Source organism: Hemibagrus wyckioides, linkage group LG17, assembly GCF_019097595.1.
Source record: "Hemibagrus wyckioides isolate EC202008001 linkage group LG17, SWU_Hwy_1.0, whole genome shotgun sequence".
Lineage (NCBI taxonomy): Eukaryota > Metazoa > Chordata > Actinopteri > Siluriformes > Bagridae > Hemibagrus > Hemibagrus wyckioides.
Window position 1 is genome coordinate 1,857,926 of NC_080726.1, and position 12,779 is coordinate 1,870,704.

Here is a 12,779-nt window from a genome sequence, read left to right on the forward strand (position 1 = left end):
ATTTTTTTATAATAATTATAATATTATTGTTCTATTTTCTAAGTGTGTATTTTTAAAAAAATATTCAATAATATTATATTTTGTAGTATTACAAAATATATATAAAATAAAGCAAGCAAAAAAGAAGGAGAACAGGAGATACAAAAAACACTATTAATATTTACATTGTTATAGGAATATTGTATTGATATGAATCGTTTTATTGTGCAGTGGAAACATAATTTTAATGTTGTTATATGAGACAGTAAATAAGTGATTATCTGCAGGCAGACTGGACAGTAAGAGAGTCCACACTCTACACCTGACCCCCCAGTGTGTTAATAGTGTGTGTTAGACACTGGAGCCAGCAGTCAGACACATCAACACCAATTCTATTCCAATTCCATTTATTGTTTACAAAAAAACAAACAAAAAGCAAACACAATATTGATTATGAAAATAAGTCCAGAGAAAAGGACGTGTGTTAGTGAGAGCAGAGACAGGCGTTTACTGTATTAACTCATTATTATTAAAGCCTCATTGTGTTTATTATACTGCAGAGAGAGAGAGAGACTTGGGGATAGGAGAAAGAGGGAGAGAGAGAGAGACTTGGGGATAGGAGAAAGAGGGAGAGAGAGACGGGGGAGGTAACGAGATAGAGAGGCACAGGGGAGAGAGAGACACATGGGATTAGGAGAGAGAGAGAGATGGTAATAGGAGAGAGAGAAGAGGCGGGGAGAGATAACAAGAGACATAGGAGAGAGACATACATGGGGTTAGGAGAAAGAGGGAGAGAGAGATGGAGTTGAGAGAAAGAGATGGGGATAGGAGAGAGAGAGAGATGGGGAGAGATAACAAGAGACATGGGAAAGAGAGACACATGGGGTTAGGAGAAAGAGGGAGAGAGAGACACATGGGGTTAGGAGAAAGAGGGAGAGAGAGACACATGGGGTTAGGAGAGAGAGAGAGATGGAGTTTAGAGAAAAAGGGATAGAGAAAGAGAGAGAGATGGAGATTAGAGAATGTTTATATGTTTATATGATAAATTGCGTGTGTACATAGATGAATAATTAAGAGTTTAATAGAGCGCTGCAGAGTCAGTAAAGAAGCAGCTGTGAATCCTGCAGTAATGGAGGTGTTTTATACGTATTTCTGTCCACGCTCACTGCCCTCGTCCGCTGACCTCGACTGACCAGCGGCTTTATACGCCACTGCCTTATAGCTGGAAACAACAGAGAAGAGAGAAGTCGAGTGAGCGGTCGTTCATCTAGCAAGTGATTTTACAAAATATTTGACATCAATTTAATTCATTATTAAATTAGTATTTTAAATAAAAAAGATTACTAAATGTTACAGTTGTTTTTTATTTATCAAATTATTAAAAGGTATTTAAAAACGTCACCATGTATAATTTAAACACTAAAAAGAGGATTTCTTTAAACAAATAAAATAAAAGATAAAATAAAAATTTGTTTATTTAAATACTTTATTATTATTATTATTATTACTCATTTTATTATAAAACATTATCTACATTCATGATAAAAATGTAGGAAAAAAAAAAATTATTTTAGAACTTAACATTCTCATATTAAGATATTTTTAAATTAACAATAATAATAATAATAACAATAGTAATATTTTTATTATTTACCCTTGCATAAATAAATAAATTATTATATAAAAATATAGTTTATAAAGAAGTATAATAACTGTGTTTATTTTTACTTCCTTGTTTTTTATAATATTAAAAAATATTTAAGTTTAATTTAATTTTTCAACAGTATAAATGAGTTCATTATTATCCTTCCAACACAGCTCCTCATCAGATTAGATTTTTATGATGTACTTTATTCTGATTATTAGTCTTAAATATGATGATATTATTATTATAGTGAGCGGTCTGTGCTTACGGGGTGGACTCGGCGTGCAAGCCTCTGAAGGCCACACACTTTAAAACTCCTCCTATGAGCAGCATGCCTCCTCCGATCCAGGCCACGAAGAGAGCCGGTCCGAACGTGAACCTGCGCATCAGATAGCGGTCAGCATGGTGAGGTGACTCAGTAAAACCACGCCCTGCTACACAATCCTCTTCCACTCTCTCTTTACCTGTTAGCCATGGACATTCCGCCCATTCCCATTCCCATTCCCATTCCTTCCATCTGCATCTGGTTCATCCCACCATAATTAGGGTTGTAGGTGGTCATCATGAAGCTGGCCACGATCTGATTGGCATAAATGGAAGCTCCGGTGATGCCACAGATTCCTAATAACAAACATTAGCAATAATTAATAATCACGAGGTGATGAATATTCATACATGCCGATTTGATTTTGTTTATCTTGTTATTTTGTTCTCATTGTTGTTTACCTGAAATAACGAACATGATACCCGCCGTCAGCGTCATTTTGGCTTTGGTCGAATCCTCAGTGCTTCCCATTTTGAAGCATTTCAGAGAGAACAGCGAGATCACGCTGCCAATCAATCCCAGGAGAACGCCGACTATCATCATCGCTCTCACCGCCTGGAACTGACCTGAGAAACATTAAGAAAGTTAAAGATAAATAACTTTATTTCATTTACAGTGTCTTAATGGAAGCTGAATCATGATGACTGAGTGATGGAGAGGTTTAGGAACTTTTGAGGTTTATGAGGTTTGAACTCTTTATTCTCTATAAATCCAAATGAAACAGGATTTTGTATCCCAGCAGTTTAGTTTTGTTGTCGTTCGGCGAGTAAAACCTTTCTGAAGGGGAATTTTCTGCGCTGGTGAATCAGCCTGCCGTGTTTGTTTAATTCCTGATAAGGCTGTTGACCGAATGTGGACGTGGTTGCTTTACTTCTGCATTCATCATCTCCAGTGTGTGAGGTTTGAGTCCTGGCACAATGACACCATTGTTCTTTAGGTTCCTTTGACATGAAACCTCGACTTGAACCGCCATTTTCTGTAGGAGTTCACCTCCAGTGTGTGCTTTCAAGTGTCTCCAACATTGGCTTTCCATTTATTTACTCAAACTCACCTCTTCTACTTTAGGGAGTGTTCAGACTTGACTGAGAACAGGAAGTGTTCAGCAACGATCTCTGGTGAATTAAGGCGAGTGTAAAGTCTCTTTGGACCCAGGTGTGGTCACAGGAACTGCTTTCTTGCTCACCTGATCACCACAGTCTGGGTTTTAGGTTTTACTTCTAGTCTAGTCTAGCCCAGTTTAGCCACTTAAACCCACTTCAAGTCCAGTTTAATCTAGATTAACCACTGCAGCCCTTTAGCCCATGATTCCCAATTCCAATCACTCCAGGGACCATGAGTAATAATTAGTGGTAATGTAACTTTCCAGGTTTTTCCTTGTTTAAGTTTCACAGTGATGGAGAGTGATGACCAAATAATCCAACATGACTTTGTGATACATAAAGAAACGCTTAAAATGCTGATTTCTTCACATAAAGCAAACAGCTCTGACTGAAATACTTCACCCAAAGACCGATATCAAGCAAAAGTAAAGGAATAGTAATGATGTACATCTGGGAATAAAATAATCATTAATAAGAGCAGATGTGATGTGATGGTGACGCCCTTCTCCAGTCTGATCTCGGGTACAGAAGCCAGTGTCACAGCAGTGTGAACGTACCCTACATTACTCTAAACCATCTCCTTTCCCTCGGAGTACACCTTCACCTGCCCCAGTTAACTTTATTCCAAACCAATCCAGTCCAGTTTAGTCCAGCCAATCCATTTTTCATTTAATTCAGTCATTTAGACCTGAACTTTGACCCAGTTTGGTAACTCAAACCCATCATAGTCCAGTTTAGTTACTCAAATCTACCTGTGTCAGTTTTAGTCCAGTTTAGAGACTTCTACTGACCTGAGTTCACTTCAGTCACTGAAACCCATCTTCAGTCCAGTTGTATCACCCAAACCCACTATACTCTTTACAGTTTAGCCCCTTAAACCCACCTGAGTATCCCAGAAGGCCGTAGAGTGGCCGGCACTCGGTGAAGCCAGACGTGGACACCTCGCAGTCCTGCCACAGGCCCTTGTACGTGTACACGGCGGTGACGACATCGCCTTGGCGGTCCTGCGTGCTCCAGTTGTTCATGGCGGTGGCGGCAATGACCGCAGCCACTCCGATGAGTCCTAACAGGAATCCGCCGATCTGTAAGCCGGAGGTTGCCATGCTTAATTCGTCTCTTAGCTCCGCTCCTGAGGACTTCAGCTGAATCGGACAACGAGAGACTCTGAGATAAAGTAAGGCTGAACAGGGAGGGACCTTAGGGTTTAATCTCAGAGGGAGCGTGAGCGTTCATGTTGACGTGACGTGCACGTGCATGCTCATATTATTGTGTAAATACTTTTGAAATCAAAACTATTACTTCTAGACAATGTACATGAAGATGTGGAAGTTCATACGTATGAGTTTGGATATTTCATTGAATTACGCTTCACTGTGTTGTTTTTTAGAAACCAGGACTAATGTTAATGTGTCATTTGTTGAGATTTGACTCAGTGAGTAAACAATTCACTTCAAACCAACTTCACCTTCCCTCCAGTTTCAGTCACTGCCCATGACACACTGCTCTGGGTTTCAGTACCAGCAGCTCAACGCTCAGAGAAAAGGTTAGGCATGATTGTTTCCTTGACTTTACATGTCTCAAGGGGTTTAGCGTCCAGCATTCACTGTTGTACATGAGCGTGTATTTAACTCAGCTTAAATCTTTCACCTAATAGACGTCTCTCACTCTCTCTTGTTTCTGTAATAAAAGTCAGTCTCACACTAAATCATTTTCCAAAATCACACTCCATATTTCTTTTGTAAAAGCAGTCAGTTAATTTCTATAAAAACCTGCCCAAATCTTTATATACACCATGTGAACTGCTGAATTGAACATGTCTAGTATCTGTATTGTGTGTTGGAAAGTTCAGACTGTTAAAAGAAGAAACCATCAGTTTTATAAACTATTTTAAGGATATTTTCCAGTGACCAGAAGGTTGCAAGACCAAATCCCAGCACTGCAGAAGAACCGAATTGTTGGGTTCTTGACCAAAACCTTTAACCCTCAGTGGCTCAGACTTGTGTTTAGATCTCACATGTATGTTTCAGTGGTGTCTGTGGTGAAGATTATTCTTTAAAAGACTCCACAAAATAAACCTGTGGTCATTTTCTCATTTGTTTGCCCGAGAGTACATCCTGAAACATTGATGAGGAACTCAAACATTTTCCAGCTATCTGCAGAAACCATGATTGTTTTGTCTGTAAATAAAAATCAAATTTAAAAGCTGGCATGTGCAATGATACGAGAAACCAGCAGCGAGAAAAGAACCAGTCATTCCTCCTTATCACAGTATCAACAAACAGAGAGCTGACCGTTTGCTTATCAGCTGTGTTACGGTGACATGCTGTTTTGAAATCGACCAATCAGAGTGCAGGGAGTGAGAACGGCACAGCTGATTGGCTCTCCATCTGCTCCAGTCTCTAGCTAACAATGAAAGCAGGTATTTTTCAGCATCACGGCCTGTGGGAAGGTTTTTATTTGAATACGAACGTAAACCTACACACACTGTATTAAGAACAAACATCATCCAAATCTGACTTCTCTATGAAAATACACCGATCAGGTATAACACTGTGAGCAGTGACCGGTGAAGTGAATAATTCAATTCAATTCAATTTATTTTTTGTATAGCACTTTTAACAAAGAGCATTGTCTCAAAGCAGCTTTACATAAGAAACAACATAAGAAAACAACAAACACATAAACAGACAAACAGACAGACAGTCCTAGATGTTATCCCAAGTGAGCAAGCCTGAGGTGACTGAGGCGACTGTGGCAAGGAAAAACTCCCTTAGATGGTATGAGGAAGAAACCTTGAGAGGAACCAGACTCAAGAGGGAACCCATCCTCATTTGGGTGACAATTGTGTGATGCAGATACAGCATGTGTATAGTGTTATGTAAATCAATAAGGAGGTTGTTGTCCATGGCGCTGCTTGAATATCCCAATCCTCACAAGCAGAACCCGGCTGGAGCTGGTCCATCTCCGGATGCCACTGGAGCCGGCACAGTCTCTGTATGCCTCGGGATGGGTAGAAGAAGGGAAACAATGGAACATCATTTAGCGTAGCTGCTGTTCATAATATTAGCAGTACTAGATGATAATGTGCATTTAATCAGATGTACTGGAGTATATTAAGACTGAGAATAAGACTGAGTATCTCCTCATCATGGCACCTGTTAGTGGGTGGGATATATTAGGCAGCAAGTCAACATCTTGTCCTCAAAGTTGATGTTAGAAGCAGGAAAAATGGACAAGTGTAAGGATTTGAGCGAGTTTGACAAAGGGCCAAATTGTGATGGCTAGACCACTGGATCAGAGCATCTCCAAAACTGCAGCTCTTGTGGGGTGTTCCCGGTCTGCAGTGGTCAATATCTATCAAAAGTGGTCCAAGGAAGGAACAGTGGTGGTCCATGGCCCGTGTGATCCGATCCAGCAGACGAGTTACTGTTGCTCAAATTGCTGAAGAAGTTAATGCTGGTTCTGATAGAAAGGGGTCAGAATACACAGTGCAGGACGGGTCAGGACGGGTCAGACCAACACCAATCTCAGGCAGATTTTTATATATATAAAATGTATACCTTAAAGTTACACTACTACAACACTACTGTAATAAAAGATCCAAAATTTGCGAATAATTACATTTTTTTTTTTAATTAATGAGAGTGAAAACTTCACTATATTCTATATACACACCGTGTTCGCCCCCCCCCAATGAGGCGTTACTATGGAAACCACACTTTCTAAAAAAAAATTTAGTCTTTTAAACAAGAAAGAATGCTTTGAGTTTGGAAAACTTTTTCTTCTCTCTCTCTCTCTCTCTCTCACTCTGTCGCGCGCGCGCGCGTCGTCTTGTGGCACTGTAACGTAAGCATTCCCAGAGCGGGCGGGCTTTCTTTCTTAGAGCCAATCAGGACACAGTGTGGAGCCCGACAGCGCCGCTTATTGGTCGCCTGTTGCAATGGCAGGAGGAGGAGAAATTGAGTACTTCCGCATTCTGTGGAATTTGCGCTGCTCGGCTCGAGGCTTCTACTCTCTCATTCCCACGACTCGGTATGTCATCTTTATTTCTTTTATTTGTGTCTATTTATATTATTATAATATCATTTAAACTTTGCACTGGTGTCCTTTGCGTCCTGGGAAAGCTTTAGCATGTCGGTTACAGTGTGAATGATTTGTTTATTTTATTTTCGGCTTCAATGCGGTCTGGCTCATTTCCGTTATCGCCCTTTTTCTTCTTAAATCATCATACATCTTTTTTTATCTGCCTAGATCACTCTTTTAACTGACGCATTAGTGCTTTTTATAAAAAATACATCAATAAAATCCTCATGAATCGATTGCATTTCCATGCACATCCACTGTCCCGGCTATAGCGCGAGGCAACTCTCCGTTAGCACGCGCTTTTCTCTTCAGTTTTTAATTTTTTTTTTTTTGAAAAGTTGCATCATTTTCTCCCTGTAACTTTTCATGCATTGTGATTTAATGAGCCTTAACCATGTGTGGAAATGTTTAAAAAGGGAGGATTTGGGCTCTGACTAGCTCACATCCGGTCACCCCCCCCGCACACACACACACTTCAGCTGCATACCAAACATTCTCTTTTTTTGCGCCCGTGCGTGCGCGTGCTGCTCATTTAAAGACATAATTGCTTTAACATCATTCATCATTACGCAAATCACAATGCATTATTTGCATATTCTTCTTACAAATAAAGGGAAATGATTATCTGATTTTGTATTTCTGCACGTGCTGAGGTTGCACGAATTTATGACTGAAGCTCGACTTTTTCCTCTTCTGAAATTAAACCCTTTTGATTTTGCATTGGAAATAAAAGCAGTGTCGTTGTGGAGTATTTGCATCTCATCTGCTTCAGACACTTAAAATAAACCAGCAAACAAAGCTGAAAGTTTGTGTGAAGGTTATTGAGTGATTGTGTGTGTGTGTTCTGTGGCGAGACACTCTTACACACTTCCTGTGTGTGTAGACTTTCTGTGCTTTGTGACAGTTTGGATGTCTGCTTCTGTTCCTCAGGTGGGTTTCACCTTCCACAAGTCTACTTCAGGTGTTTTTGTCGCTTGGTCAGATTTTTCTTCTCGTTTTCTCTTGCGTGTCTGTCTGGTCAAACATCTGATCTGATCTGATCTCAGTAAACGTCTGCTTCCTTCACACGTCTGAAGTAGAAAGCTGAAATGACAGTTTTCTGAGTTTTTTTGTTTTAAACCCATCACGTCTCTCGGACAAGACAACAATCCTGTAATTTTACACACTGATCAAATCAACCCCGTTAATTTATTATTTATAATCATTATAACTATATTTGACTTTTCTTTATTTATTTGATTGTTTTTAAGCTTAATTATATATCATTTATCATTTTTTTTGTAATAAAGTATGAGGGTGAGTTATTTGAAAATATATATTTTTATTAGATTATTATTATTTAGTTTTATTTATTTATTTTTGTTCCTTACTTAAACTCCATTTTGTTTAACGCAAGCATTCCAGTGCTTAGTTCAGATCCTTCCAGAAAAAAAAACATCTCTACACTATAACACACTCGGAGGAGAAGAGTGACGCCGCGGCACACTCGGAGGAGAAGAGGGACGCCGCGGCACACTCGGAGGAGGAGGCAGTCTGCCCTCTTCCACATACCCGAGCTTACGCACACTCTGTAGTGTAGCTATGATTGACAGGACTGAGACAGTAAGCTCCTCCCACTCAGACTCTCAAGTCTGTAGAAGAAAGCGACGCAAAAATCTAATAATGATGAAGCTGTGTAAAAGTGTAACGTTTTTACAAGTAGAAAAGAGAAATTTCTGATTTTTTTTTTTTTTCATTTTTTTTCTACTGAATCTTCTCCTAAAGGAATCAAATCCTGGTGTCTCTCTCTCTGTCTCTCTCTGTCTCTCTCTCTCTCTGTCTCTCTCTCTCTCTGTCTCTCTCTCTCTGTCTCTCTCTCTCTCTCTGTCTCTCTGTCTGTCTCTCTCTCTCTGTCTCTCTGTCTGTCTCTCTCTCTCTCTCTCTCTCTCTCTCTCTCTCTCTCTCTCTCTCTCTCTATCTGTCTCTCTCTGTCTTTCTCTGTCTCTCTCTGTCTGTCTCTCTCTCTCTGTGTCTCTCTGTCTGTCTGTCTGTCTGTCTGTCTCTCTCTCTCTCTGTGTCTCTCTCTGTGTCTCTCTCTGTGTCTCTCTCTGTGTCTCTCTCTGTGTCTCTCTCTCTCTCTCTGTCTCTCTCTCTCTCTGTCTCTCTCTCTCTCTCTCTGTCTCTCTCTCTCTCTCTCTGTCTCTCTCTCTCTCTCTCTCTCTCTCTCTCTCTCTCTCTCTGTCTCTCTCTCTGTGTCTCTCTCTGTCTCTCTCTGACCACTGCCCCTGGTTGTGTGTGTTTCAGGTTTTGGATTGCAGCTCATCATGTCTCAGGCTGATAAAATGAAGGTAAGGTCTGTAGAGATCCCTCAGCCTCCTGTCCTGCATGTCTGTAATCAGTTTCATCCTCGATTCAGAATAAAGGAGTCATGTTCTCCTGACCACTTCACACTGCAGACCGCTCAGATAACGAGCGCCGGCCTTCGTTAGAGAAGGGTTCTGTGAGACACTCCTTCAACAAAGCCAGTGGAATTCTGGGAAAATAAAAGACCTGAATCCATGATTAATAGTTTTACTGTTAATAAAATGTCTGCTGAAAAATGTTAAGGCTCATTATCGTAATACCACTTCTTACAAAATGGCCGCCAGTTCAGAATCTGTCCTGGACACACCCCCTTTTTAACTGCTATGAAGCTGAAGCTGGACATGTTTATTAAATCAAAGATGGAGTCAGAACTGATCAAATCCTGGGACAGTTCTGTGATATGTTTCCAGATAAAGTACTAGTTACTGCTTCTTAAAATAACAGATTAGCAGCGTACTATTGTTTATATCTGTGAACACGTGTGTGTGTGTGTGTGTGTGTGTGTGTGTGTGTGTGTCTAGGGGCAGTTCACCAACCCGGAGACTCCTGGTTACGTGGGATTCGCCAATCTGCCCAATCAGGTTCACCGTAAATCAGTGAAGAAGGGCTTCGAGTTCACACTCATGGTGGTGGGTGAGTAACACACACACACACACACACACACACATCTGGCAGTGGATGGATTCCCACACTCACTTCCATCATCAGGAAACCACTCAAGAGGGAAAACAGCACTGGAATGTCACCCCAACACACACACACACACACTGTTGACTGTGTGTGTGTGAGAGAGAGAAAGAGAGAAAACAGAGGACAGTTGTTTGTTTAAGGCCTTTAGGGCTTCATTCCTCTGAGTGCATGCTGCTGTAACACAGGGAGAAGAGAGAACATGATGGAGTGATCTGATTGGGTGAAGGATATAAGGGCGGGGCCGACAGGGAAGTTTGCGAGCGAGTGGTTGGAAAGAAGGGAAGAAGGTGGTGTAATAGAGGAAGGAAAGTAAAGGAACAGGGCAGGTGAGACAGAGAGGAAGTGTGTGATGGAGGGAAGTGAAGGAAGGAAGCAGTGAGTCTGGTGCAGGAGGGGATGAGTGAGGAGAAAGAGAGAGGAAAAGAAGGACAGAGTAAGGGGGGAGCAAGGGAAAGAGAAAGAAAGACAGAAGAGGGAGAGAAAGGAGGGGAGAGAGAGTGAGAGAGACTGGAGGGGGGGCAGGGAGGTGAAAGAGCAAGACGGGGGAGAGAGAGATGGTAGAGAGAGAGAAAGAAAGAAGGAGAGAGAGAAACTGGAGAGAGAGAGAGAGAGAGAGAGAGAGAGTGTGTGAGGCGGGGCATATGGGTGAGGGACAAAATATGTGAGGTCATGTGTGTTCATTGGTTTAATGGTCACTAATTAGAGTGTGTGTGTGTGTGTGTGTGTGTGTGTGTTTTCAGGTGAGTCTGGTTTGGGGAAGTCGACTCTGATTAACAGTCTGTTCCTCACTGACCTGTACCCAGAGAGGATCATCCCTGGAGCTGCAGGTCAGTCACACTCACACTGAGAGAGGGGAGGAGTCACAGACGACTGACTTCCTGTCAAACCGCCAGCACGATTAAACCCACAGGAATATAATGTTTATATAATGCTGGTGTTGGTGTAAATAAGACGCCAGACACAGACGCATGGGTCATTGTGTGGCGTCCTGATGTCTGTGTGTGTGTGTGTTTGTGTGTGTGTTTTAGAGAAGATCGAGCGCACGGTGCAGATTGAAGCCTCCACTGTGGAGATTGAGGAGCGTGGAGTGAAGCTGCGTCTCACCGTAGTGGACACACCCGGATACGGAGACGCCATCAACAGCCAGGACTGGTACTGACCCTCTACTGATTTATTAGTGTGTGTGTGAGAGAGAGAGACAGTGAGGCAGTGTGTGTGTGAGGGAGAGACAGTGAGGCAGTGTGTGTGTGAGAGAGAGAGAGAGAGACAGTGAGGCAGTGTGTGTGTGAGGGAGAGACAGTGAGGCAGTGTGTGTGTGTGAGAGAGAGAGAGAGAGACAGTGAGGCAGTGTGTGTGTGAGAGAGAGAGAGAGAGACAGTGAGGCAGTGTGTGTGTGAGAGAGAGAGAGAGAGAGAGAGACAGTGAGGCAGTGTGTGTGTGTGAGAGAGAGAGAGACAGTGAGGCAGTGTGTGTGTGTGTGTTTGTGTGTGACAGTTGTGTGTGTGTGTGACAGTTGTGTGTGTGTGTGTGACAGTTGTGTGTGTGTGTGACAGTTGTGTGTGTGTGTGACAGTTGTGTGTGTGTGTGACAGTTGTGTGTGTGTGTGTGTGTGTGACAGTTGTGTGTGTGTGTGTGTGTGTGTGTGTGACAGTGGTGTGTGTGTGTGTGTGTGTGTGTGACAGTTGTGTGTGTGTGTGACAGTTGTGTGTGTGTGTGACAGTTGTGTGTGTGACAGTTGTGTGTGTGTGTGACAGTTGTGTGTGTGTGTGTGTGACAGTGGTGTGTGTGTGTGTGTGACAGTGGTGTGTGTTTGTGTGTGACAGTGGTGTGTGTTTGTGTGTGACAGTGGTGTGTGTGTGACAGTGGTGTGTGTTTGTGTGTGACAGTGGTGTGTGTTTGTGTGTGACAGTGGTGTGTGTGTGACAGTGGTGTGTGTGACAGGTGTGTGTGTGTGTGTGACAGGTGTGTGTGTGTGTGTGACAGTGGTGTGTGTGTGACAGTGGTGTGTGTTTGTGTGTGACAGTGGTGTGTGTTTGTGTGTGACAGTGGTGTGTGTGTGACAGTGGTGTGTGTGACAGGTGTGTGTGTGTGTGTGACAGGTGTGTGTGTGTGTGTGACAGGTGTGTGTGTGTGTGTGACAGGTGTGTGTGTGTGTGTGTGTGACAGGTGTGTGTGTGTGTGTGACAGGTGTGTGTGTGTGTGTCAGGCGTGTGTGTGTGTGACAGTTGTGTGTGTGTGACAGTTGTGTGTGTGTGACAGTTGTGTGTGTGTGTGTGTGACAGTTGTGTGTGTGTGTGTGTGACAGTTGTGTGTGTGTGTGTGTGTGTGTGTGTGTGTGTGACAGGTGTGTGTGTGTGTGTGACAGGCGTGTGTGTGTGTGTGACAGGCGTGTGTGTGTGTGTGACAGGCGTGTGTGTGTGTGTGACAGGCGTGTGTGTGTGTGACAGGCGTGTGTGTGTGTGACAGGCGTGTGTGTGTGTGTGACAGGTGTGTGTGTGTGTGGTATGTGTGTGTGTGGTATGTATGTGTGTGTGTGTGTGTGTGTGTGTGTGTGTGACAGTTGTGTGTGTGTGTGTGTGTGTGTGTGTGTGACAGGTGTGTGTGTGTGTGTGTG

General features: G+C 42.5%; 2 protein-coding genes across 3 annotated transcripts in view; one reads left to right on the forward strand and one right to left on the reverse strand.

The window, feature by feature from the left end:
• Positions 1-369: 369 nt before the first annotated feature.
• Positions 370-4,230, reverse strand: cldn18 (claudin 18). Its single transcript, XM_058412988.1, has 5 exons — positions 3,933-4,230; positions 2,351-2,515; positions 2,089-2,245; positions 1,893-2,003; positions 370-1,201 (listed from the first exon to the last, which is right to left on the reverse strand). Exons 1-5 carry the CDS (start codon positions 4,150-4,152, stop codon positions 1,120-1,122), a joined length of 735 nt encoding a protein of 244 aa, XP_058268971.1. The 5' UTR covers positions 4,153-4,230; the 3' UTR covers positions 370-1,119.
• A 2,690-nt stretch (positions 4,231-6,920) lies between these two features.
• The window catches only part of septin2 (septin 2), a 30,960-nt gene continuing 25,101 nt past the window's right edge, over positions 6,921-12,779 (forward strand). Inside the window, exons 1-5 of one of the 2 annotated variants that reach the window (XM_058413461.1) lie at positions 6,921-7,081; positions 9,416-9,459; positions 9,997-10,108; positions 10,906-10,992; positions 11,194-11,317. In XM_058413461.1, coding sequence (XP_058269444.1) covers positions 9,436-9,459; positions 9,997-10,108; positions 10,906-10,992; positions 11,194-11,317 — 347 coding nt within the window. In that variant the 5' untranslated portion in view covers positions 6,921-7,081; positions 9,416-9,435. The remainder of the gene's footprint in view (positions 7,082-9,415; positions 9,460-9,996; positions 10,109-10,905; positions 10,993-11,193; positions 11,318-12,779) is intronic. The other variant, XM_058413460.1, reaches the window with a different exon arrangement.

What these genes read in the sequence shown, in the direction of transcription:
- cldn18 (XM_058412988.1), bottom strand. Translation starts at nt 4,152, where the DNA reads ATGGCAACCTCCGGCTTACAGATCGGCGGATTCCTGTTAGGACTCATC. An exon ending in TATCATGTTCGTTATTTCAG is followed by an intron (nt 2,246 to 2,350) that starts GTAAACAACAAT and finishes GTTTGTTATTAG; the next exon opens with GAATCTGTGGCATCACCGGA. An exon ending in TTGCACGCCGAGTCCACCCC is followed by an intron (nt 1,202 to 1,892) that starts GTAAGCACAGAC and finishes TGTTGTTTCCAG; the next exon opens with CTATAAGGCAGTGGCGTATA.